A 27,611-nucleotide genomic window follows, 5' to 3' on the forward strand; every position below is an offset into this window, starting at 1 on the left:
TGTAGAGAAGCTACTGACAGAGTTGGGGAGAAATGAGTCACCAGCTCTAGATGGAATCCCAGTTCAGTTTTACTGAGAGCACTCTGTGGCATTGACCGCTTACTTAGCCTGCATTTACGGTGAATCTCTCTCCCAACGAGAAGTCCCATCCGAATGGAAAAAGGCTTAGGTAACTCCTACATAAAAGAAAAGTAAAAGAACTGTATCACATAAATCAGACCAACATCGGTCCTCTGCAAAATTTTTGAACACATTTTGAGTTCGAATATAATAAATTTTCTTGGGACATAATAGCCTCTGGCCACAAATCAGCTTTTAGAAAGCACCACTCTTGCGAACCTCTCTCACTTGATATCATACAAACCACTGATGGAGGATAACAGGGAGATTCCATATTCCTCAAGCATTTGACATGGTGTTTCTCTGCAGATTGTTGACGAAAGTCTGTACATACAGATTAGGTTCGCAGATATGTGAGTGTCTTGAAGACTTTTCCAGTAATAGAACCCAGTGCCTTATCCTTGACGGCGAGTATTCATCAGAGACAAAGGCATCGTCAGCAATGACCCAGGGAAGTGTGACAGGACCGCTTTTATTCTCGATATACATAAAACACCTAACAGACTGGTGAGCAGCGACTTAAGACTGTTTTCTGTTGACGCTGTAGCGTACGGGAAGGTATCGTCGTTGTGTGACTGTAGGAGCACACAGGACGATTTAGACAAAATTTTGCAGTTTGTGTGGCGAATGTCAGCTTACTCTAAATGTAGAAAATTGTAACTTAATACAGACGTGTAGAAAAAACAGTCCTGTAATGTTCTAATGCAGCAACAGTAAGGTGCAAGTGACACAGTCACTTAGATTACATATCTAGGTGTAATGTTGCAAAGCGATATGGAATGCAATGAGCACGTCAGGTTTACAGCAGCGAAAGCGAGTGATCGACTTCGTTTCATTGGGAGAATTTTGGAAAAGGTCAGCTCATATATGTAGAAGTTAAGGAATTCTACTACCTAGGTAGCAAAATAACCAATGACGGACGGAGCAAAGAAGACACCACGAACAGACTAGAACTGACAAAAAGAGCATTCCTAGCCAAGAGAAGTCCGCTAATATCAGATACCTATATCAGAGACCTGAGGTAGACCTGAGGAAGAAATTTGTAGGAGCACAGCATTGTATGGCAGTGAAACATGGACTGTGAGAAAATCGGAACAGAAGAGAATCGAAGCATATGATATGAGGTGCTACAGACGTATGTTGAAAATTAGGTGGACTGGTAAGGTAAGGAATGAGAAGGTCCTGCGCAGAATCGGAGAGGAAAGGAATGTTTGGAAAACACTGACAAGGAGAAGGGACAGAATGATAGGACATCTGTTAAGACATCAGGGGGACTTCCAAGGGAGAGGGAGCTATAGAGTGCAGATATTGGAAGACATCCAGCAAATAATTAAGGACGTAGGTATCAAGTGCTACTTTGAGAAGAAGGAATTCGTGCCGGGCTGCATCAAACCAATCAGAAGACTGATGACTCAATAAAATAAAAATAAAAAAAGAAACTCATCCATAAAACAGAACGCTAGTGGGGTCCATTCTTGAGCACTGTTTGTGTCTTTGGAATCTCTACCTGCCGCACGGGATTAGCCGAGCGGTCTAGGCGCTGCAGTCATGGACTGCGCGGCTGGTCACGGCGGGGGTTCGAGTCCTCCCTCGGGCATGGGTGTGTTTGTTTGTCCTTAGGATAATTTAGGTTAAGTAGTGTCTAAGCTTAGGGACTGATGACCTTAGCAGTTAAGTCCCATATGATTTCACACACATTTGAACATTCTTTTGAATGCCTACCAGGTCGAATTAAAGGACGACATCGAAAAAATTCAAAGGCGGGCTTCTAGAATTTTTAGCGGTGAGTTCAATCAGCACGCAAGTGTTACGAAGTTGTTTAAGAAAATGCATGTTTACTTTGCCATATGGTATTTTACACATTTGCCAGACCGGTTTCGGTTCTCAACCATTAACCAAAGAAAATTAAAAAGAAAACAACAACAATATGACTTTTACATTTCATGTATTATGATACAAACAAATGCCATACTACAGGGCATATTGTGATACACATCAACAGTTGTCAATGATAGCTGTTGATGGGCTACATAATATGACTGTAAATACAAACCAGCCACCAGATGATGCTTGACAGGAACAAGTCGGGGACACCGCATTGAATGCACATTATGTGCTGGGTATGCCGATATATTATGGAATCGCCTCATCCATAACCTGTCTCATAAACATTGCCAGAAGGTACGACTTTCAAGTAGGATGGCGCGCTACCCCATATTGCTACATGCATGAGAGACTTCTTGTGCACATCGTTTGGTGAGGATTGCGTGGTGGGCCTTCACTTCCTTCATCCTTGGCCTCCCAGGTCCCCAGACATTAATCTGTGTGATTATTGGTTGTGGGGTTACCTGAAGTCTTAAGTCTACCGCGAACGTCCGACCTCATTATGGATGCTGAAAGACAACATACAACGGCATTTTCTCAACGTACCTACCATTATAATGTAGAATGCTGTTCACCACATTGTCCCTCGACTATAGGTATTGTTGATGAATGACGGCTAACAGGTTGAGCATTTGTTACAAAGAACATTGTTTTCGCCGGCCGCGGTGGTCTAGCGGTTCTCGGCGCGCAGTCCGGAACCGCACGACTGCTACGGTCGCATTTTCGAATCCTGCCTCGGGCATGGATGTGTGTGATGTCCTTAGGTTAATTAGGTTTAAGTAGTTCTAAGTTCTAGGGGACTGATGACCACAGTAGTTAAGTCCCATAGTGCTCAGAGCCATTTTGAACATTGTTTTCGCTAAAAATCTGTTCTTATGTTAATTACTGCTTTTGTGTCATACGAAGTGCCACCTTTTCGTCATATTCTACACCTGTTTTGTCTCAATAAAACCTCATGTCATTTCAAGCATATATGTCAATTTCTGCCTCTCTATCTACGCTATTCCGTGAAGTATTGAATTTTAAAATGATAGGGAACTTCTCGGGTCACCCTGCATATGGCATAGAAATCCCACGCATTACTCAGTTGTACAACAACTACTCGCTGATGTCCGACTCTCAGAGCCAATCCACTGACACTCTTCAATTGCCGCTATTTTTCATATGCCTCAGTATGTATTCTGTGAGATTAATGCGTGATCTGTTATGTTTCTGATGCAGCTCACCCAAACGTGCGACTATTCATCACCCAGGGCGGACTTCAAAGTTTCAATGAGGCAGCATACTATGGAGTGCCTCTCATTGGAATACCGTTTTTTGGGGATCAAGGATACAACGTGGCAAAGATGGTCAGTGCGGGAATAGGGATGAAACTGGATTTCAAGAGCATTACAAAAGAGAAGATGCTGCAAACCATTCAGACAGTGCTAGGGGATAAGAGGTGAGTTGTAGGGAGTTATGGTAAAATAATCTTCCGTCATTTGGCATTTATAGGGAACTAACAATATGAGATGAATGGTAAACGTAAAGACTGAATATTCATTAGCACTATATATTTTCCCATTGGTTCATGACGTTCAGTAACTCCTGTCCATAAAATTCCATTAACCTATTAACCTCATGATGTAAGAACTTCTGCATGGCTAGCTCATTATAGATGAAATACTCGCCATCAACTTTTGTCATATGTCTGCACAAAACTTCAGAATGTAAATAGGTCATCCACATATAACTGCAATGCACTTTCCTTGTAACTGGCATCGAGTTTCATTCCCCAATTTCGAATCCTCTCAACCGTACATTTAAGGATATACCGATTGTATACTTACATTTTATAGGATAATCAATTTAAAGAAACCCCAATTGAGAAATCTAGTAACTGGAAAAAGGTTTAGAGAGAATAAGTTGAAAGTATTTTCTCCACAAGCTTACGTGACACGTTTGGAGTTGAATGAGATAGCGATCATGGTTGCAGTCAGGGCTTGCAGTGGGTGGACCAAATTGTGTTGTTTCTGGCGAGTCGTCTAGACTATGAATGAACAGCTTGTCAAAGGTCAAAGGCTCGTGAAAGACCGCAGAGACAGAAAAGCGCTACGTGGGGCACGCTAAGTAATAGTAGATTCTCTTCCAACAACCCAGAGTCACGGAAAACGATGCAGAGGGCACAAGGGTAATAACATTACTGACCCACAGTTTAAACAGTCGTCATGTTATACCAAATACGCTGTATTTAGGGATTGCGATCGCACTTATTAAATGTACGATTGTTAATGATTGACGCAACGGAATATGCGACAGTAATACAAAAATGACGACGGAACAAAAAAAGAGCTTCTGCATTCATCTCCACCCACCCCCTCCCGCCCTTCTCTTAACTACGTCACACTTGCCGATTGTGTCAAGAGATGTATATCGGACATGGCGGCTGTGAGAGAGTTAATTACGTCACTATCACCAATTAGTGAAGTAGCAGAAAATACGACAGCAACACATAGCAAAAAGCTAAAACTGCCCGCTTGCAATCGGCGATTACTATCTCACGTCCATTGCAGAGGATGGGGTGAAAAGAACTCACGCTGGTGCACATATGCCATTGAAATATCTGAAATTCTTTTAGTTCTGTTTGAACATGTTGTACAGTGCCGTTCATGAAATATCCAGGCAGATGAAAACACACTTACAATATAGCGATGTGATATGACATCGCCGGCCGCGGTGGTCTCGCGGTTCTAGGCGCGCAGTCCGGAACCGTGCGACTGCTGCGGTCGCCGGTTCGAATCCTGCCTCGGGCATGGATGTGTGTGATGTCCTTAGGTTAGTTAGGTTTAAGTAGTTCTAAGTTCTAGGGGACTGATGACCACAGCAGTTGAGTCCCATAGTGCTCAGAGCCATTTGAACCATTTTTTTTTGATATGACATCGCACGACGAATGACAGACGATTTGTATTCAATATCATGACATAGGCATATCAGGATTGTACCTCTGGTCTAGGGGTAGCGTCTTTGATTCATAATCAAAAACGTCTTCGGTCCCGGGTTCGATCCCCACCACTGCCTAAATTTTGATAAATAATCAGCATTGGCGGCCAAAGACTTCCGGCACAAGAAGTCAGCCTCATTCTGCCAACGGCCTTGTCAAAGAGGGCGGAGGAGCGGATAGAGGTTCAGGGCACTCTCTTGTCCTAGGGGTGGGAAATTGCCCCTAAAGGCGGAAGAATCAGCAATGATCAACGACATGAGGATGCAATAGGCAATGGAAACCACTGCATTAAAGACACGTAACGTGTATCCACAGGACATGTGGCCTGTAATTGAAGAAGTGTTATGATGATCTCTCCATTGGCAAAAGATTCCGGAATAGTCCCCCATTCGGGTCTCCGGGAGGGGACTGCCAAGGGGGAGGTTACCATGAGAAAAAGATTGAATAATCAACGAAAGGATAACGTTCTACGAGTCGGGGCGTGGAATGTCAGAAGCTTGAACGTGGTAGGGAAACTAGAAATTCTGAAAAGGGAAATGTAAAGGCTCAATCTAGATACAGTAGGGGTCAGTGAAGTGAAGTGGAAGGAAGACAAGGATTTCTGGTCAGATGAGTATCGGGTAATATCAACAGCAGCAGAAAATGGTATAACAGGTGTAGGATTCGTTATGAATAGGAAGGTAGGGCAGAGTGTGTGTTACCGTGAACAGTTCAGTGACCAACACCGAGGACGATAGTTCAGGTATACATGCCGACGTCGCAAGCTGAAGATGAACAGATAGAGAAAGTGTATGAGGATATTGAAAGGGTAATGCAGTATGTAAAGGGGGACGAAAATCTAATAGTCATGGGCGACTGGAATGCAGTTGTAGGGGAAGGAGTAGAAGAAAAGGTTACAGGAGAATACGGGCTTGGGACAAGGAATGAAAGAGGAGAAATACTAATTGAGTTCTGTAACAAGTTGCAGCTAGTAATAGCGAATACCCTGTTCAAGAATCACAAGAGGAGGAGGTATACTTGGAAAAGGCCGGGAGATACGGGAAGATTTCAATTAGATTACATCAAGGTCAGACAGAGATTCCGAAATCAGATACTGGATTGTAAGGCGTACCCAGGAGCAGATATAGACTCAGATCACAATATAGTAGTGATGAAGAGTAGGCTGAAGTTCAAGACATCAGGAAGAATCAATACGCAAAGAAGTGGGATACGGAAGTACTAAGGAATGACGAGATACGTTTGAAGTTCTCTAACGCTATAGATACAGCAATAAGGAATAGCGCAGTAGGCAATACAGTTGAAGAGGAATTGACGTCTCTAAAAAGGGCCATCACAGAAGTTGGGAAGGAAAACATAGGTACAAAGAAGGTAGCTGCGAAGAAACCATGGGTAACAGAAGAAATACTTCAGTTGGTTGATGAAAGGAGGTACAAAGAAGGTAGCTGCGAAGAAACCATGGGTAACAGAAGAAATACTTCAGTTGGTTGATGAAAGGAGGAAGAATGGAAAAGAAAATTGAGAATGCGCTAGGTGACGATCAGTTTGGCTTTAGGAAAAGTAAAGGGACGAGAGAGGCAATTCTGACGTTACGGCTAATAATGGAAGCAAGGCTAAAGAAAAATCAAAACACTTTCATAGGATTTGTCGATCTGGAAAAAGCGTTCGACAATATAAAATGGTGCAAGCTGTTCGAGATTCTGAAAAAAGTAGGGGTAAACTATAGGGAGAGACGGGCTATACACAATATGTACAACAACCAAGAGGGAATAATAAGAGTGGACGATCAAGAACGAAGAGCTCGTATTCAGAAGGTTGTAAGACAAGGCTGTAGCCTTTCGCCCCTACTCTTCAATCTGTACATCGAGGAAGCAATGATGGAAATAAAAGAAAGGTTCAGGAGTGGAATTAAAATACAAGGTGAAAGGATATAAATGATACGATTCACTGATGACATTGCTATCCTGAGTGAAAGTGAAGAAGAATTAAATGATCTGCTGAACGGAATGAACAGTCTAATGAGTACACAGTATGGTTTGAGAGTAAATCGGAGAAAGACGAAGGTAATGAGAAGTAATAGAAATGAGAACAGCGAGAAAATTAACATCAGGATTGATGGTCACGAAGTCAATGAAGTTAAGGAATTCTGCTACCTAGGCAGTAAAATAACCAATGACGGACGGAGCAAGGAGGACATCAAAAGTAGACTCGCTATGGCAAAAAAGGCATTTCCGGCCAAGAGAAGTCTACTAATATCAAATACCGGCCTTAATTTGAGGAAGAAATTTCTGAGGATGTACGTCTGGAGCTCAGCATTGTATGGTAGTGAAACATGGACTGTGGGAAAACCGGAACAGAAGAGAATCGAAGCATTTGAGATGTGGTGCTATAAACGAATGTTGAATATTAGGTGGACTGATAAGGTAAGGAACGAGGATGTTCTACGCAGAATCGGAGAGGAAAGGAATATGTGGAAAACACTGATAAGGAGAAGGGACAGGATGATAGGACATCCGCTAAGACATGAGGGAATGACTTCCATGGTACTAGAGGGAGCTGTAGAGAGCAAAAACTGTAGAGGAAGACAGAGATTGGAATACGTCAAGCAAATATTTGAGGACGTAGGTTGCAAGTCCTACTCTGAGAAAAGCATATCAGATAAAATATTTTACCCTTTACTTGAGTAATTAACACTGAAAAACTCCTAAGTAAGTCGAGTGCTGTGTTTATTGAGTACACACCAAACGCAAGTATAAAAATGAGTGTTCGGACCGATGCAAGGGAATCTAATTCACTAAGGATACCGATTTGTTAGTCTGAATGATCTGGGGTCTACCGCTTAATGCCACACGTGTAAGCAGTAAATGGAAACCGGTGAACCTACAAAAAATTAAGGCAGAACTGATTTGGTCTGCTAAAAAGATCGATGTTTTCCGGATGGTACAAGGTGTTCTTGATAACTTTGTGATGCTTTAACCGATAGATGACGACTAATTCACAACTCATCTACCAGAAGAAAAGGGGAAGAGTCCAGGATTCGAAAAAAAAGTAATCAGGACATGGCTTCTGTAGGAAAAAGCACTTGGTCAGAGGAAAACGGAGGATCTGAAGCGTGAATTGTTAGAAGATGCAAACTATTCATCAGAAAGTTCAACACACCCAGGTAAACAAGGCATAACAAGTTTATTAAGTTTATTAATGAATACATAAACAAATGCTCCTTTCTGGAGTAAGTCATTTACAAAAAAAGGGTGTAGTAGTTCGTGGTAATCACTGATTTTACACAAGTTCGTATATGGGCATATGACCCCAATGAAGAATTAAGTCAAGGTCTGACTTCACTCTGTAGTGGAACAGTTACAATGTAAGATAATGGTGATGACCAATATCAATGTCCTTTGCAATCTCCTGCATAGAAGCTACTTCCTGACGACGCCTGGAGTAGTCACTGGCGGCCCCACATTAGGCGGTGACTGACGGTTGTGTAGCACTGACGGTTCCGATGGTTTTCTCAGCGAGAGGTCTGTGGCTGAGAGCACTAGAAGAAAAAGACTGGCCTGGATTGCGTCAGTACCAGTGGTGCAACAATTCAACTACATTCATTTATGACCACGTGACTTGCGGAAGTAAGTAGGTCTGCAGCACCAGTGATCGCTGGTGGTTCCCATGAAGTCCCTTGCCGGTCTGTTGAGCTTGGGCGATCTTCCGTCTGTCGTCTGCTAATATGGCCTCTGTGGCTTCACTGGCTTAGACCACTCGTATGACACTGATATAGGAATCGTTGTTAAAGAGAGGATGAGCAGCTCTTACACATCATCCCACCACCACCTCGAGTGGGTGTGGTACGCACTAACTTCCTCGTCAACTGATCGCGGACTTGGCGAACAGGAGGGTAGTGGTCGATGTACCCTACAGTGTGTGTCTGGGTCAGAGAAGGCCAACCCTGCTGAAAGCTGCAGGCCACATAACTATTGAGGTGGCAGGAGAGTGACGTTGCCCATGGTCTTAGGAGGGAAGTATTCCAACTAAAGACTGAAAGACTATTGGTAAAAGGAGTTGGTGTGGTAGAGGAGTACAGCTGGTTGATAATGTTTGCAACATGTGGAGCAGGCTTTGTAGTTGCAACTGTAACATAGCTTGATCCAATAGGTTTGTGTCCACCGCCGGCACCCATTACTGGTGTTTATTGTAGAAAACCAGCACCCAGACCTCGTGATTGACAGAGTAACAGTGCCGGCTTTACCACCAAGGAGAGGGGTAAATCAGGTTTTGTATGAAGTATGAAAAGCTGCAAACGATGTGGTTGTTCATGTAATCTCTTGGTTGGACTGACTCCGTCTTATGAGGTGGAGTGATATGAAGTTAAAAGAGGTGTAGGTGCAGTTTGTCTAGTAGTGAACTGAAAGTGAGGACAAACTGTTCTGCCAGCCTGTTGGATGCTAGAAGGAAGTGCGCCATAGAAACCAAAGTGGTGCCATTCCTTGAACAAAGAATGGAAAATTCAGAAGACGTGAACAGGCGGCCATTGCTTGTGCCTATAATTTCTGGGAGCACCCCAATAGGAAAAACGCGTTCCAGTGCCTGAATCGTTTGGACTGATGAGTTGATGACATGTCTGACACATATGGAAAGCCACTACCTGCACCAACAAAACATGAAAACCTAAAGAGGGTTCCTCTACATTTAAACGCAGGTGCTTCCATAGAGATGACATATCACGCCGGGGGAAGTATCGCTGAGCCTGTGCCAGCTATTGACTCTGGCAGGAGTCTCATGATGCAACCATGTTGACAATGCTGGTGTCACTCCATTGGCAATATACATGTTGCATAGCCAACTATTCTGTCAGAATAATCTCCCAGTGTCTCTCATGGAGGAGTGAGAAGATATGTTATGACGACGTGGGTGTGACTATTGTCTTCCTGTAAAAAAAAAGATGCTTTTATGAGATGATAGCTCATGGCACCCATACCAGAAAGGCTTGTGCTTCCACGTGGTACAGGTATTTATGTTTTGTTGGCCAACTGTAGACAGAGCACTTCTTTGATGAGCAGGTCCTCAGAGGAGTAGTGGACGATGACTATCATGCCTAAGGGGAGAGCAAACACTGCCTCCTCTACTTTAGTATGCGTATGGAAACAGACATCCGGTGCTGAGTCAAATTCTGCGTCCTGTGCCAGCGGTAAACTGGAGAGGATGTCTGCAAGGACATGTTGAGCAGTGTAAAAATACTTGATGCCACAGAGTGACTGGACAGGAACAATGTCTACCGTAATGTCTGCCATGGTAGGAATATCTGAGTCGACCTTCAGCAATGGAAAAAGAGGCTTATATATTGTCAGTCATATGTGTACTTTTGGAATATTTTAGGGCAGAAAAATGGGGCTTCCTTTTCTATCCAGCTGTAGTTTCGTTGCCCCTGCATTAATGTTTTGGAGATAAACGCAATACAGCACTGCACACCATTGACTCCGTAAGACAGAAACACAGCTTACGCCATAATCTGATGTGTCAGCTGCCACAGAGAATAACTTGGATGAGCCATAAGACATAAAGCATACTGGGCAAACGGGAGTTTGTTGTAGATCACTGAAGGCTTTGAAACTTGTTGGAGTCCAATTCCAAATGGCATTTTCCCCCAGTTTCTGCTGCATTGGGTTAAATTGTCTATACTAATTTATTTGACGTTACGCAGACTAGAGTTGTTTAGTGTCTTTAAGTACTGGAAGTTTCTAGGAGAACTGAATGTTGTGTGGTGTGGGCTACATTCCTGAGTCACTTAAGATTTGACCAAGGTATTCGATTTGTGGCACAAAGAAACAGCATTTGTAGTTGTTGCACTTGAGATTGGCTTGCCAGAGCACTGAGAAAAGGGCATCTAGGATGGTTGTTAAATCATAAGCATTTTCTCCAGGTTTTCTAAGTATTGTTAAAAATAACTAGGGTACTGGCGATGCTGAAAGGAAACTTGTTGTAGCGGAATAGGCCAAATGAGATGTTGATCATTAAAACGCTGCGTGATGTCAAAAAGGAGTTGAAGATAAGTGTCCTGAACGCCAATGTTCGAAAATACCTTCCCCATGTAAGGTGCACCATGATGTCTTCGAATTTTGTAATAGAATCGGTATCGATGACAGGTGGGGTATTAGTGGTGGCCTTGAAATCTCTGCAAATCCAAGTGACCCATTTGGTTTTTCCACAGTGACGAATGGGGTAGCCCACTGAATGTTAGGTACTACAGCCAGGTTGCCTTCCTCTCACAGGTATCGTGTACCATCTGCAGATTTTCCTTGAGAGCAAAGAGGATGTTGCATGTATTGAAAAACTCGTGGCTGATAGGTATAGCGTCCACGAGTGACGCCAGGAGAGAGTCGAGAAGGAACAAACTCATACTTGTTGCATAAGCCTCATAAATAGGACCTGGCCATTGATGGCTGGACGCTGTTGGCAGAGCAGTCGCCTTCCTGGCCCAAGACGTTAAAAACATAGATTCTGAGGATGTTCGTGGATCCCTCCATGTCGACTACCAGGATGCATACCATGAAGGCGATTGAGTGGTACTGAATTCGGGCAGTAAACTGTCCCGTGATTTCAATAGTATCGTTTTTATACCTGAAAAGTTGTCTGGAGAATTCCTGAAGTGGGAGGCCAGGTGCCGACTAGTCTCCCAAACAATGAGTCATGGAAGAACCTGCATCACTCTGAAAAACCATGGGGCCAGCATTAACTTGTGTTACAAGAATTAAGAGTCTGTCAGATATGGGGAGCACGGCATGGATGTACAGAGCATCTTGAGAGCAAGCATTTTTCTAATCCTGGATTTGGGGGCCCATATGGGCACGATGAAACAATTCCTGCATTAGGGTAGGCATTGTAGGTGTTGCTCACCTGCAGGAGGTTTGCCATTAACAGGTGACCCAGTACAGTGGAAAGTCCATGGTTGGGGCTGGCACCTATGAGCCTGGCAGATAGAAAAATCCTGAGAGGGTACGTGGAACACTGCAGAAGACCACAGAGATTGTTAAAAAGGTCGAAAGATGGGATGGCACATTTCCAACATACAATCCTTTAGTCTGAGGAGGTCATTGTGAAGTCATTGGCGAGTGGACAAGGACCTTGTCCTGGACTAGATATGTAAGATTGTTTGCAGTGGATAATGGTACACTGTAAACGGTAGTCTATGGACAGACACTGCAGCCAGGTTACCCACTCCCTATAGAACTTTCCACTGAGCTTATGGTAGCAAAAATACCTGTCAAGGGCAGCTGCAATGTGCACTTGTGAATCGAAATATTCGGTAAGACAAGATTTCAAATGTTCATATGGGAATGAGACTGTATTTGGGTTGTGCCATTGTAGCAACTGATAAATTTCTGTACGTCCATATGGGGAGAAAAGCAAGTGCTGCTGAGTGCCACCTGTGATACCACGTGTGAGAAAAGGTTACTTCATCCTGGCCAAGTAGTTTGTCCATGGCTCGATCTTCCTGTAGAACACCTGGAATGGTGGAAGGGCTGTCCGGAATCCTTTCGCAGTAAACTGACGTATGGAAGGCGTTGGAGATTTGAGGGTTTCACGTGGTGAACCTGTGCCACTATATGGAGCAGCAGCACTACCCAGGCAGTAACATCAGGTTGGTTGGGATGGAAGGACAATATCAGTGCACTTCCAGCGTAGATGAAACATGCAAGAGAATACTATCTGTGGGGTTAAACAAGTGTCAGAAACGAGGATCACAGAAAAGTATAAGTCCTGCACTGGCTGAGATGCAACGGGAACACAACCCAGGAAACAGTTTATTAATAAATATATAAACAAATACTCCTTTATAGAGTTAGGTATTTACAAGAACTGTATGCAGCAGATTGTGGCAATCACTAAATTTAGGCAAGTTAGTAAATTGGGAGATGGACAATTATGATAAAGTGAAAGTCTTGTTACCCTCTGTAGTGGAACAGTTAAAACTTAAGGTAATGTCTACGGCCAGTACCAATGTTCTTTGTGTAGTGGTCAATCTCTTGAGATGTGTGAGGTAGTCAACAGTGGCTCCATGGTCAGTGGTGACTGGTGGCAGTGCGACGTTGACGGTTCTAGTGGTGTCCTTAGCGAGAACTCTGACCGAGGGACCTATTCTGCGATCAATGCCTGGCCCAGAGGACTCGAAGGTAAAGACTGACCTGGAGATGCCCTGTGCTGGCCTCAATACGTAGGCGACACCAGTATAAAGCTGTACCTATCTGTAGCCACCCGAGTCACGGAAGAAAGCAGGTCCGAGGGGCCAAGGACCTCCAGTGGTGCTCACACTGCACGATCTTCTGTCTGTCGCCTGCTGGATCAGATTACGCACATGACGATGGTGTAAGAAAGATTGCTGGTAGAGAGGGCAAACGCCCTGTACGCAGCACGGATATGTCCTCAAATAAATCAGCCTGTGGAAAGAACACATTTCGAGTTCAGGGAAGAGTTGCACATCTCTTCCGACAACCGTCCAGTTGCATGCATCGAGGGACCAGCAGTACGTTCACCCATCCACTGAGCTACGGACCCTCTGTTGTACCCAACTCGCCAAGTCTTGAGTCAGCACGTCAGCGTACTACATACTGCTCAATACTATGGTGGACAAGCACAGTTCATTTACTACAGTTCTATTAACATAAACTGTTGATTATTGTACATTTCACTATGTATGTACAAGAAATTTAAAATACGTCACATCAGTGGCTTTTTTCCTTACTATTTTTCTACTGCACATAAACATTGGAATATCATGTTCCCTTATTTCTTTCAGCATCTATGTCTTTTAGTGAGTGAATACATTTATTTTCATCGATACTTTTTTTTATTTCACTTTATCGGCCGTTACAGCTGATCTCTATTTATGGGTCACTTTTAAGTGTATTTTACGTAATTTTATATAAAAGTGAACGACACCCATAGAATACATTCTGATGCTTTGTGGTTTTACAACACAGTCATTTCCCATGAGTGTGTTGTAACTACTTCACACGTTACCTTAGGAAGCGTGAGAACGCTTGCCCTTAAAGGATCATGGGATTCTATAGTATATAACATTTCGTAAGATACTTTTAAACACAACCTTCCATAAAGCTAGGTCTTGTTTGTTGCCCTTGATTGTATTTCTTGTTCTTGTTTGTAGATCTGAATATGACTGTGCCTTATAGTCTCATATAGTCGAAACCAGTCATTCGAGGACTCTAATGTGTGGTTGTCATCTAGGTAAATAAAATAACGTAGAATATTGATATCAAACTTGTTCCAGATAACACTTATGTCGTAGTTAACATTTTACTGAAGTGATTGTAGCAATGATGTGTGAGTATTATGCCGACCTTCCAAATTCGCCCTGTAAGGACGTAATCTATTGACTGGAAAAACTATGTGAAGTGTGTATGAAAAGAGTAACAAGATGAAAATATACGTTTGAGTAGATATTATTTAGTAAGGATGAAAAATATTTGTCAATAATTCTCCCAGAAACTGTTTCTTGACTGACTCGTTTGTGGACCAGTTCTCCTGCTTGTTCTTGGTCACAGATCTCTGATCGTTCAGCAGCGCCATTTACTATTGCCTCCTACTGGCAGCAAAGTGACAGCAAACATCTGCTTGACCAATACTTGGAAAAACAGTGGTCCTATAGGAGCTGCTGCTGTAGGGTATTTTCAAGTGTTATACGTTAAAACTGCAACTTCGCCATCAGAGCAGCTCTGTAGTACATGTACTAACATACTGTTGTTCACTAAATGACTAAGTTATTTGAAAAAAACTTGATCACATCCTTAAATTCATTATTTTTATTTAATATGATGAATTGTTCTGTACTCTCTAATTGTTTTAAAATTGGGATAATAAAAATGTTCTTTCCCAAGAGGATTCTTTCAGAGCTCACAAACGCTACTTCTTATGTAGCGTGGAGAAATTGCCTAGTAGTGACTACGGGTAAAGTTCAATGAAATCCGTCAATCAGTGATTTAGACTGCACAAGACTCCACTTGCCAAGCGCTAAGTAATATGGACGCCGTTACGGAAGACAGCTAATAGAAAGGTTCATAATTACTCACTCGACTGGTACGACGCAGTTTCGATGCTATAAATCGCACACAAGTTGCAACGAAGATATATCAAAGTTCTATTACGGCTGTAGAGATGTGGAGACTGTATCATCGACTACGCACCCGACTCCTGGTCTAGCGGTCCACTTGGCACACAGGCACGGACGGCGTTGAGGAACACCCCGCTGTGAACAGCTTGTGTCGACAGCTACCACCATCGGTTATATGACCATTATAATACACACTTGCGTTAATATTTTACTGATTAGATTTTCTACTGAAAAAGAATTTTTTCCTGCTCAGTAAAGAAATCCAGCGTATCTACAAGATAAAACTAATGTAACGTTTTAAAGAGAATTCGTGGACGCCTGTGCCCTCCGACAGATCTCATCAGAGATGGATTGTGGCCAGAATATTCAAACTCCAACAGCCAAAGGCATTACACTGTCATTATCGACTTCAATACTGAATATTCTTACATGTAAGTCCAAACCAAAGGATAGTTACACTACAAGATACTGGAAAAATCTGCAGATCAGTACCTTTTATTGAATTTACTCATTTAGAATTTTTTACAGAGAAGAGTAAACGTACTGTTTTGTAGGTAATATTAAACATTTTCACTACACTTGATCTTGATACATCAGTTCCCTGTGACCCGTAAGAAAGAAAACGAAAAAATTGGTTGCTTCGAAAATCATTACTTTGCCTTCTTGAAATTTTAATTAACACTATTTCTTTACATCTTTCACAACTTGATGATATAAAATTAATACTTAAACAGCTGTTATTAATGTTGAATGACTGCACGATAACAGAGATACCATCCAGCTGTGCTGGGTGCTGATGTCGTAAGGGAAGACCTGCTCTCGAAATTGAAACCTTTCGGCGGAGCAGACCGAATACAGAGCTCCACATAAATGTCAAACGATAAGGTAGGGAAGGCTGATTAACTAAAAACGCAGACATGAATTTTAAAATTGAGAAAGTCACATCTCATCTTCTGCCTTTATGTAAATGTTGCAGTGTCACCTCAAACGGCGTTAGTCAGCCCTGTATGTTATAACTCCGTCTAGAACCATTCTAATGGACGAATCTGCACCATTTTTATCGTTATTTCAATTTCCCATGAGAGGGGTGTCTCGAAAGTGGGTAAAACCGTTATATGGCCAGAAGTTTCACAATCTCAAAAACTTTTTTTAATGCTATAAAACAGATGAAATGAACTCTGCTACAAAATATACACAGGTGAGAATTCTTCTAATTGTTCTAAACTATTTAACATTACTTTGCCGAAAAGTTGTAATTTAATCACGGATAATGACGACAATGCTGCTACTATGCAAGATGATTCAGCTGCCCCTGTTGCTGGGCTTTATACAAACTGGAATACCTTCAAATAATATACATATGATTTTCATTTTCTCTCACTCACTAAGTGCAAAGTATTAGTTCTACAGAAAGATTAACAGTAATACAATTGAATTTTGTACTGGGATGCGTTTTTGCTAAAGGCCGTCGTTTTCGATTTATTAAAGAGAAACGTACAACAGTAACCTTCAAACGCTTTTTTCTCGAATAACCCTAAACCTAGGCCTCCAGTGGAAACGTGTCCGAGTACAAAATTTAGCTACAGTAGAACTAATAGTTTGCATGTAGTGTGCGACAGAACATGAAAATCTTGCATTTCGTACTGTGTAATGGAAATTCTGGTGGTGCACGAAGACAATTACGTTCACGATGAACGTGCAATGATCACAGCTACACCAGGGTGCAGCGGGACAGAAGGAACCAACTGTCAGTTATTGAAAGAAACATCATGTTGCCTTTATGTATACACATGGAGAAGAGCGTTGTCTGACTCTGGAACAAATCGAGTGTGTTTTCTGGTTTTAAACTATGTAGCTAAAAGTCACAAGAAGGGTTGTCTCATTTCAGTATATGACGTGTATGTCGATAGGAAGTTGCGGTAGGTGTGGTTTTGGCTCTAATGGAGATATGATATCTGAATAGGATGTGGCAAATATGAGTGCAGTGAATATGGTATTACGTCGCCAGCAAACCGACGTTGAACGTAAACTTATAGTCATGAATCATGGAATACCCAAGATTACAGCAGGATTCGCGGTTTAGAGGTCAAGAGTGTGTAGAAGAGACCTCTAGAGGGGATCTTCAACATCACAGCAACCTTATTTCCACAAGCGCAAACTGCTGTACTGGAGGATAACAAGTGCCTGATGAACGGATGTCACGTCGCCGACAAAGAACCATACTGCTAGATCTCGGTCTGCTGTCAGTCAACGTGCTGCCGACATGAATGTGAGGCATGAGGAATACATTTTTTCTTCATCTACATGGATACTCAACAAATCATACTTAAGTGCCTGGCAGAGGTACTCTACAGCGACAAATGCACCGTGCAGGTTCCAGCAATACTCCTACTACTCATGTCCCTGTTCCGTTCGATGACTTTTCGTCAATCACTGTAGTATGCCTTTAAGATCCTTTTCTGTACAAGTTCCTACACAGGCTGGGACTCCAGTGTAAAAAGTTATACAAGGCAGAAGTGACATTTGTCAGAACATTTTTAGTTGAAAAAGCGTTTCCAAGTAAGGAAGGTAGCTAATTCCCTTTCTCTGTTGCAGCTACCAGGAGAACATGAAGCGCTACTCTGCCATCTACCGAGAACATCAGGGCACGTCTCTAGAAAACGCAGTGTGGTGGGTGGAGTACGTGATCCGCCACCAGGGGGCTCCACACCTGCGCAGCGCAGCCCTCGACCTGCACTGGTGGCAGCTGCTGCTGCTCGACGTCATAGCCTTCATACTGGCTGTGGCGGCCGTGGCGGCGTTTGTCCTCTACAAGCTGATGCGCCGCTTGGTGTCGGCCGTATCTCGACCGAGCAAGATTAAGAAACAGTGAAACACTGTTTGCAGGAGCTTGTGTGCACGTGGCCACCAACCATACGTTGCAGCTATGGACTCCTGAGGTACTATGAACTTAGTTTAAACCTGGGTATTGTGAAGAAGTCCCTGTTGCACATAAGTAACATCTGGAGTGGTTACAGTATGGAACATACCTTCGTAAGAAGATTAACAGATACATCATCAGTTGCATACACTTGGTTGGCGAGATGGTGCTTTTACTACGCATCCCGCCCCATTAGTGCTAGTACTACTCAGGTAACAGTGTTCGAAAACTGATGTTCCTGAAGAAATTCTCTAGTATTTATTCTGAGCTGCTGTTACGCAGTGTTATAAAATTCTCGTCGCCCATTCGAATTCCAATTTGAGAAACGAGGCCAGCAGAACCTGCCAGCATTCAGCTCACACTCATCTGCAGTGTGATGAATTATCACCAGTATTCTGGCATTTCTATACTTAAAAACACTGTGCAAGATTTATGTATCTTCTGCAACTTTTCACACAACAGTATGAACACGATGGTTCTGCGAGCTATTATGTGTGTGTGTGTGTGTGTGTGTGTGTGTGTGTGTGTGGTGTGCATGTGTGTAAATCTATGACGCTCAACAGCGATGTTATTAGTGGCCTTACCAATATATTCCGCGGGGAATATAATTAAAACATTTAAAATAAAAGTGAATTATGCATAAAGGTATTGTTTTACTTACAGTTATAACCACCTTGTCGCATTATGCACTCACATTCTGCTATCCAACATGCCCAAGCACAAAGAATGTACAACTGCGTAAAACGTGCTATGAAAATCTTAACTAAAATATAAAATAAGAGCTAAAAAAGCATAACTCAGGAAAGCGTGACTGGCGCACAGCTAAAAAAAAAGGAAAAAAAAACAGGGTGAGTCTGCCACACGTAGAAAATAGCAAATAAGATATTTCACAAAATGTTGAGATTCGTACACGAGATTCACCTCATCGTCTACTAAAATAGAATAATTATCGGTCAGTAAACTACCCTCTGTCCTTTAAAATGCATCAAACAGAAATATGTTTTCCATTGCAGGGTTCTTCCGCCAGAAGAAGAACTGTGTACAATCAAATTGTGGCCAATCCGAAGGCGAGTGATAAATATTTCTTCGACTTTGTAGCTGAAAGGGGAGACACCACTGCCGAGTAGCAAGTTTTACCCGCCGCAACTTCTTGTCCATTACTTCCAGCCACTCTTCGACCCACTGAGACATGACCTGTTCCTCAAATCGCTGCATTAACAGTAGTGTTGAGTGGAGCATTAAACCTTTAATATGTTGCCATTGGGGTAGTGAATACCTGAAAACTCACTTCTTTTTTTGAGTGGAAATAGAAGTAATTGGGAAAGCAAGGTAGATTAGAATTTAACGTCTCGACGACAGTTTGCTCGTAGAGTACAAGTTCGGATTACGAAAGCGTGGGTAAGGGATTCGCCCGTGCCCTTTTCAAAAGAACCAGCCTGGCATTTGCCTGGAACGATTTGAAGAAATCACGGGTAATCTAAGTATGGATGGCCAGACGGGGGATTTGAACTATCATCCTCCCGAATGCGTGGCCAGTGAGGTAACCACTGCTCCACCTGCTCGGTAGTAATAACAGAAATAATATGTTATCTCTGGTGGTTCATCTGTACTTTAAGGTAGTAATTTGTTTCTCACGCACAACAACAATTATTATGCGGACAGCATACCGTGGAGTCGGCCGCGACCATAAACAAAAGAGAACTTTGACTTCCCGAAGGGAGAGGAGCGGTGAGGGGGAATAAGTTCTGCAACCCTCTCGAAGATCTGCCATCCTACATCCGCGTTCTGTGCTTCAACAAAGCAGAACTGACACAACGGTCGTAGAGATAGCCGATTCGCTTTGTTGCGGTGAGTCCCATTCGAATCCCTTTATGTACCAGGAATGGTCTCTTCCCGCATTTCAATATTAGAAAACAAACAAAAATAGCTATACACAACAAATAGCAAATTGGACTAGACAAAGCATTTAGTAGTGTCTAGAGCAAAGTTCTTTTCTGCGTTTGGCAATGATAGTTTAGGCCCAACCTTTATCGGTAGTTTACGCAACCATAGTTCACAAAACACATCACCTAAAAGTGCCACGATGTAGAATCCGCGTGATATAAAAATAATTTGTTTCCGAATCAGCGAAAAAGACTGGCCAGAAACATAGACTGAAATACTCATTCCGAAGTGCCGTCCGAACTCATATCGACATTTCGGCACTGATTGGTGCCAGTAGCCAGTTTTAAGAGTATCCGAACGACTTGATTACCCTCCACCATATTCAAATGCAACCCATATAATGTATTGTTCGGAACTGGGGCTTCGTTCCCGCCGTAGCCCTCAGTGGTTCACAACCCCACAATAGGAAACAGTAGTCCACTCACCCCACCACCTCCCCACATACAACAAGGGGTTAAAGCGCGGTTCGGCAGCCAGTGGATCCCCCGGGAACGGCTCACACCAGACGAATGTAACCTCAATGTTTTCGTGGTAGAGTAATTATGGTGTACGCGTTCGTGGAGACAGTATTTGCGCAGAAATCGCCGTCACAGTGTAACTGAGGCGGAGTAAGGGGAGCCAATCCGCATTCGCCGAGGCAAATGGAAAACCGCCTTAAAAACCATCCACAGACTGGACGGCTCACCGGACCTCGACACTAATCCGCCGGGTGTATTCGTGCCAGGGACGGACACGCCTTCCCGCCCAGAAAGCAGTGCGTTAGACCGCATGTCTAACCGGGCGGGCTCATGTATGTCTTGTAGGTTCTTTTCGGTTCGGTCCTTTAAATATGCAAAATGCTTACCACCAGTGACCACTGCTCTGAATTGCAATAACTCCTGATATAAATCAATATCACGATGCTACTAGTATAAAGAAACACTTTATTACATTGCATGTACAATTACTGTCAGTACAAAACAGGTTGTTGTTGAATAACAAACACCAAAAAAGATTCTTTGACTTTGCAGTGCAACGGGAAATAGCTTTCAAATATCGCTCAGAGTAATTCAGTCTATATCAGGCTCATGTGTTGTACTGAGCGATATTTTGGTTAACCGAAAATATTTTATATTCTGAATAGCACTAAATAACGTACTGAGGTCCTCCATACCACACATCCAAGAAAAAACTGTTTCGTGTTTGCTCCCCTGTCGATTCCTGTTATCGTGGTGAAGCCTTCAGTCGGCAAAGAGATGATTAACTTCGACAGCTACATCTACATGATTACTCTCGCGTGGCAGAGGGTACATCCAACTACCTTCAAACTGCTTCTCTACGGTTCCACTCTCTAATGGCTCGCGAGAGAAACGAGCACTTAAAACTTTCTTCGCGAGCCCTGATTTTTCTTATTTTGTCATGATGTTCATTTCTTGCTATGTAGGTGGGAGCCAATAGAATATTTTGAATTCGGAGGAGAAAATTGGTAACTGAGATTTCACGAGAAGATTCTGCCGCAACAAAAACACCTTTGTTTTAATGACTGTCATCCTATTTCACGCATCATGTCCGTCACAATTTCCCCTCTATTTCTCTCTAATACAAAAGAGCTGCCCTTCTTTGAACTTTTGGTTATCCTCCGTCAGTTCCATCTGATGCGGATACCACACCGCACAGCAATAATAGAGAAGAGGGCTCAGAAGCGTGTTGTAAGTAGTCTGGTTTAGTTAACTTGTTGCATTTTTTAAGTGTTCTATCAATAAATAGCAGTCTTTGGTTTGCTTTGCGCAGTGCATTATCTATGTGATCGTTCCAATTGAAGTTATTTCTAATTGTAATCCTTAAGTGTTTGGTTGAATTTATAGCCTTTAGATTTGTGTGATTTTTCGTAAAACCGAAACTGAGCAGTTTTCTTACAGTATTTTCCTTATTTAGAGCAAATTGCTACTTTTCGCACCATGCAGATATCTTGACTAATTCATTTTGCAGTTGGTTTTGATCATCTGATGACTTTATAAGACAGTAAACGACAGCATCATCTGCAAACAATCGAAGAGGACTGCTCAGATTATCTTCTATGTGGTTCATGTAGATCAGGAGCAGCTGAGATCCTGTAACACTTCCTTGGAGAAAGCCACATATACTTCTGTTTCACCGTACCGTTAATTGCTACGAAATGTGTCCTACGTGACACGAACTCACAAATAGAGTAACACAAATCAGATGATACTCCATAGGTATGCAGTTTGATTAGAAGACGCTTGTGAGGAAATGTGTCGAAAGCCTTCAGCAAATCAAAAAATTAGAAATCAATTCGATAATCCCGATCGACAGCAATCATTACTTCGGGAGTACAGCGAGCCAGTTGTGTTTCACAAAAGCGATTTTTCCTGAACACATGCTGATTATTAGTCAATCATATCCTTTTCTTCGAGCTAATTCATTATGTTTGAACAAAATAAGTGTTCCAAAAGTCTACAGCAAATCGACGTTAGTGAAATGGGTCTGTAGTTCAGCGGATTACTCCCGTTTTCTTTCTTGTGTATTGGTGTGACTTGTGTAACTTTCCAGCCTTTACGTGCAGATCTCTCGATGAGCTAGCGGTTGTATATATCATTGTTAGATCTGGAGCTACTTTGTCAGCTACTATGATTGGATACTGAATGGTATGTAAAATGAGCCGGAAGTCTTGCTTTTATTAAGTAATTTAAACTGCTTCACTACACCGAGGATATCTGCTCTAAGTTACTCATGTTGGCAGTTGTTCTAGATTCGAATTCTCGAATATTTAGTTCGTCCTCTTTGGTGAACGAATTTCGGAAAACCATGTTTAATAACTCTGCTTAAGGCAGTCATCAATGACATAACCACTGTTATCATGCAGCGAAGGTATTGGTTGCGTCTTGCTACTGGTATACTTTACATATGACCAGAATCTCTTTGGGTTTTCTGCCAGATTTCGAGACAGAATCTCGTTGTCTATTAAAAGCATCTAGATGACCTGATATTTGTGAGTGTTTCGTATCGAGCAACTTAATCTCTTGCCTATGTTTACATTCCGCGCTGACCAGTTGCAGCTATAGCGGCGCATCGAAAGCTAAGTACTAATTAATTGTTTGTGTATAGTGGTTTATTTAGGAACTTTAGTAGTCTTCAACCGATGTTCTTGGTGTTTTCTGGTGAAATAATTTCAGAAGAACCTTTTGGGAACTGTTTTCAGCTTCATTACTGTGTCATTAGACGTTTGATTCTCTTTCTGTATTAGTCTTTTGTTATATTCACATTTGTTGTTTATTAATACTGTTAATAATAGTCGTTACTTCCCTTGTAGAGTAAGTTTGTGATTATTGTAGTCAGGTTTTTAACATCTTCTTATTGTAGTAGCCGAACTTAGAAAAAGTAAAATTTTACCATGTGTGAGAAGTGTGGGCTTTGCCGTAGGTTCGTGTGTAGTGGATTGCGGTGTGAGACTTGTTCGAAGTATTTTCACGGGGGGGAATGCAGTGGGAAAGCCAGTGGGCATTCTGGTGAGATCCTCTCCTGGATCTGCAGGTTATGTAGCAAGAGTTAGTTGATAGAGGAGCAGGAGCGTAAGATCTGTGCCCTTCAGGTGCAGTTGAAAAACGCTCAGGAGGAGCTAGATAGGATGAGGAGGGAGAAGGGGGTTGGGGAATGGGAGCTGGCTGTTGGCAAGAGATCTACTAGGAGAAGAAGATTTTCAGATAGTTTTACTATTGGTGTTTACAATAGATATGACCAACTGTCAGAGTCTAGTGGAGAGGAATCTCTAATAGCTGTATATGTAGGAAGTATGCAGCGGACCTCAGTAGTTACTGTGCCTAGAACAGTTGCAAAGTCGAAGCGGAAGAAGAAGGTTCTGCTGTTAGGTAGTTCTCATGGCAGAGGTGTAGGCCAGCACTTGCAGGAAGTGCTGGGGAGTGAGTACCAGGTCATCAGCATTGTGAAGCCTAATGCAGGGTTGGCTCAGGTGACTGTTAACATAGAGAGGTTATGTAGGGATTTTACTAAAGAGGATCAGGTAGTGATTGTGGGTGGGGCTGGTATAGTATTGGTAGGGATGGGGAGTATAACATAGATGGTGACCTGGAAAAGATAACCACTCAGACTGGCAACACGAATGTGCATTTCGTGGAATTGTTTCAGCGTCACGATCTGCCTCATCTTAATACAGCCGTCAGGCGTAATAACATGAGACTTGGGGGTGCGCTGATGACAGAAAGCATGGGTCACATTTCAGTGGTGTCGGTGGAGTCTATCAGCAGGACGGGTTTCACTAGACATGGCCTGCACCTCAACAGGTTGGGAAGGGGAGGTTGGCAAAGCTTATAGGTGACAGCATAGGTGTGGTTGGTGGGATCACTCATGGGAAAATTCCTGCAGTAGTGGGTGTTAGAGCTGCACCTTTTTTAGATTGAAGTCAGCTGATAGGTATTCCTGCTTAAGGGAAGTCTCTCTAACAAGGGAATCACTTTTGACAAAGCTTAGGTATCCGAGGAATGAGGGAATTAGTATATTTCATCAAAATATACAAGGGATTAGAGATAAAGTTAGTGAACTGCTTATAGATGTTGACTCTGAAATTATTGGTATATCTGAACACTTCTTAACTAAGGAGATAATTCAGAGGCTTCCTTTACCAGGATACAGGTTGGCTGGCAGGTTTTCGAGGAGCTCTTTGCGGTGTGGGGGAGTAGCCATGTATGTGAAAAACGGCATCCCATTTGAGTCAATTGATGTTTCAAAGTACTGCACTGAAAAGGTGTTTGAATGTTGAGCAGGTGTGGTTAAATTTAACGGAGCTAAACTTCTAGCTGTTGTTATTTGTAGATCCCCAGACTCCGATTTCACAACATTTTTGTTAAAGCTAGAGGAGTTTCTTGGTTCACTTTATAGGAAATACAAAAAGTTAGTTATATGTGGTGACTTCAATATTAATTGTATAAGTGATTGTGCAAGGAAGAGGATGCTGGTAGACTTCTTTAATTCATATAATCTTATGCAAACCGTATTCTTTCCAACGAGAGTGCAAGGGAACTGTAGAACAACCATAGACAACATTTTTGTTCATTCCTCATTACTAGAAGGGCATTATGTTAGCAAAAAGGTGAATGGCCTTTCAGATCATGATGCACAAATTTTAACTTTAAATATTTTTGTGGTGCAACACGTGTTAAATATAGTCATCAGCTGTTCAGGAAATCTGATCCAGTTGCTGTAGAGACCTTTGTAAACCTTATAAAGGAACAAAAGTGGCAAGATGTTTATAGCGCTGATACAGTAGACGATAAATATAATGCTTTTCTCAAGACTTTTCTCTTGCTCTTTGAAAGTTGCTTTCCGTTAGAACGTTTAAAACAGGGTACTAGCACAAACAGGCAGCCTGGGTGGCTGACTAGAGGGATAAGAATATCTTGTAGAACAAAGTGGCAATTATATCAAAACGTTAGAAACAGTCAAAATCTAAATGCAGCAGCCCATTACAAACAGTATTGTAAGGTGCTTAAAAATGTTATTAGGAAGGCAAAAAGTATGTGGTATGCAGATAGAATAGCTAAGTCTCAGGATAAAATTAAAACCATATGGTCAGTCGTAAAGGAAGTTGCTGGTCTGCAGAGACAGGTCGAGAATATAGAATCAGTGCGTAGTGGGAATGTCCGTGTTACTGATAAGTCGCATATATGTACAGTATTTAATAATCACTTTCTGAATATAGCAGGTGAACTAAATAGAAACCTAGTCCCAATAGGAAATCATATAGCGCTCTTAGAAAAAAGTGTTCGAGACTGTTACCTGAAATGCTCCTCCATGATACTGACAAGAGGGAGATTGAGTTAATAATTAAATCACTAAAGACCAAGAACTCTCATGGATATGACGGGGTATCTAGCAGAATACTGAAGTATTGTTCTATGTATGTTAGCCCAGTTCTCAGCCATATCTGTAACTTTTCCTTTAGGAGTGGTCGGTTTCCTGACCGATTAAAGTACTCGGTAGTGAGGTCACTTTATAAAAAGGGAGACATTGATAATGTTGACAATTTTAGACCTATTTCTATGCCATCGGTGTTTGCTAAAGTTATCGAGAAGGTTGTATATACAAGGTTACTGGAGCATTTAAATTCACATAATTTGCTGTCAAATGTTCAGTTTGGTTTTAGAAATGGCTTAACAACTGAAAATGCTATATTCTCTTTTCTCTGTGAGGTTTTGGACGGATTAAATAAAAGGTTGCGAACGCTAGGTGTTTTCTTTCATTTAACGAAGGCTTTTGACTGTGTTGACCACAAAATATTACTGCAGAAGTTGGACCATTATGGAGTAAGGGGAGTAGCTTACAATTGGTTCGCCTCTTACTTTAAGAACAGAAAGCAGAGGGTAATTCTCCGCAATATTGAGAGTGGTAGTGATGTTCAGTCCCAATGGGGCACTGTTAAATGGGGCGTTCCCAAGGGTCGGTGCTGGGGCCACTGCTGTTTCTTATTTATATAAATGATATGCTTTCTAGTATTACAGGTGAATCAAAAATATTTCTGTTTGCTGATGACACCAGCTTGATAGTGAAGGATCTTGTGTGTAATATTGAAACAGTGACAAATAATGTAGTTCATGAAATAAGTTCGTGGCTTGTGGAAAATAATTTGATGCTAAATCACAGTAAGACTCAGTTTTTACAGTTTCTGACTCACAATTCAACAAGAACCGATATTTTGATCAGACAGAATAGGCATATTATAAGCGAGACGGAACAGTTCAAGTTCCTAGGCGCTCGGATAGATAGTAAGCTGTTGTGGAAAGCCCATGTCCAGGATCTTTTTCAGAAGCTAAATGCTGCTTTATTTACCATTAGAACAGTATCTGAAATAAGCGACACTTCAACACGAAAAGTAGTCTACTTCGCATATTTTCATACGCTTATGTCGTATGGTATTATTTTTTGGGGTATTTCTTCTGATTCAAAAAGGGTATTTTTGGCTCAAAAACGGGCTGTTCGAGCTATATGTGGTGTAGAGGGAGACCAAGAGATGAATACACTAAGCAGATTCAGAAGGATGTAGGTTGCAGTAGGTATTGGGAGATGAAAAAGCTTGCACAGGATAGAGTAGCATGGAGAGCTGCATCAAACCAGTCTCAGGACTGAAGACCACAACAACAACAACATTGACTCGTTACATGACCATGGAGACTTCTCCTTAATTTGGTCCCACGGAACAATAAATAAATAAAATAAATAAATAAATTTCGAGTTTCTGTAAAATTTAGGCAGTCTTGTGGATTTTGCATTCTTTTAATTTTGGGATTTTTTTTCGTTGCTTCTGCAAGAGTGTTCTGCCCCTTTTATTGTGCCAATGGACACCAGTACCATCGCTTATTAATTTATGTGGTATACATCTCTCAAGCCGACGATACTATTGCTTTGAATTCAAACCACTTCTGGTCTACGCTTAAATAGTAAGATAAGAAGAAATGGAGACCGTCTCTTACATAGGTGTCTAGAGAATTTTTACCTGTTTTTTTTGTTTTTTTTAAGAAGATGTATTTTGCGTTTAGTTTTGGTCGGTTTAAATGTTAGGGCATTCAGTCTCGCTACAACTGCTTTTGCTCACTGATCCTTATATCCGACATGACGCTCTCCATTTTCTCGGGATT

General features: G+C 42.0%; 1 protein-coding gene across 3 annotated transcripts in view; it reads left to right on the top strand.

The window, feature by feature from the left end:
- The window catches only part of LOC126473981 (UDP-glucosyltransferase 2-like), an 81,787-nt gene extending 63,122 nt beyond the window's left edge, over positions 1-18,665 (top strand). For all 3 annotated transcript variants that reach the window (XM_050101367.1, XM_050101368.1, XM_050101369.1), the window contains exons 6-7: positions 3,226-3,445; positions 17,697-18,665. In XM_050101367.1, the coding sequence (XP_049957324.1) occupies positions 3,226-3,445; positions 17,697-17,973 (497 nt within the window). In that variant the 3' untranslated portion in view covers positions 17,974-18,665. The remainder of the gene's footprint in view (positions 1-3,225; positions 3,446-17,696) is intronic.
- The last annotated feature ends 8,946 nt before the right edge of the window (positions 18,666-27,611 follow it).

This window comes from Schistocerca serialis, chromosome 4 (assembly GCF_023864345.2).
Source record: "Schistocerca serialis cubense isolate TAMUIC-IGC-003099 chromosome 4, iqSchSeri2.2, whole genome shotgun sequence".
Taxonomy (NCBI): domain Eukaryota; kingdom Metazoa; phylum Arthropoda; class Insecta; order Orthoptera; family Acrididae; genus Schistocerca; species Schistocerca serialis.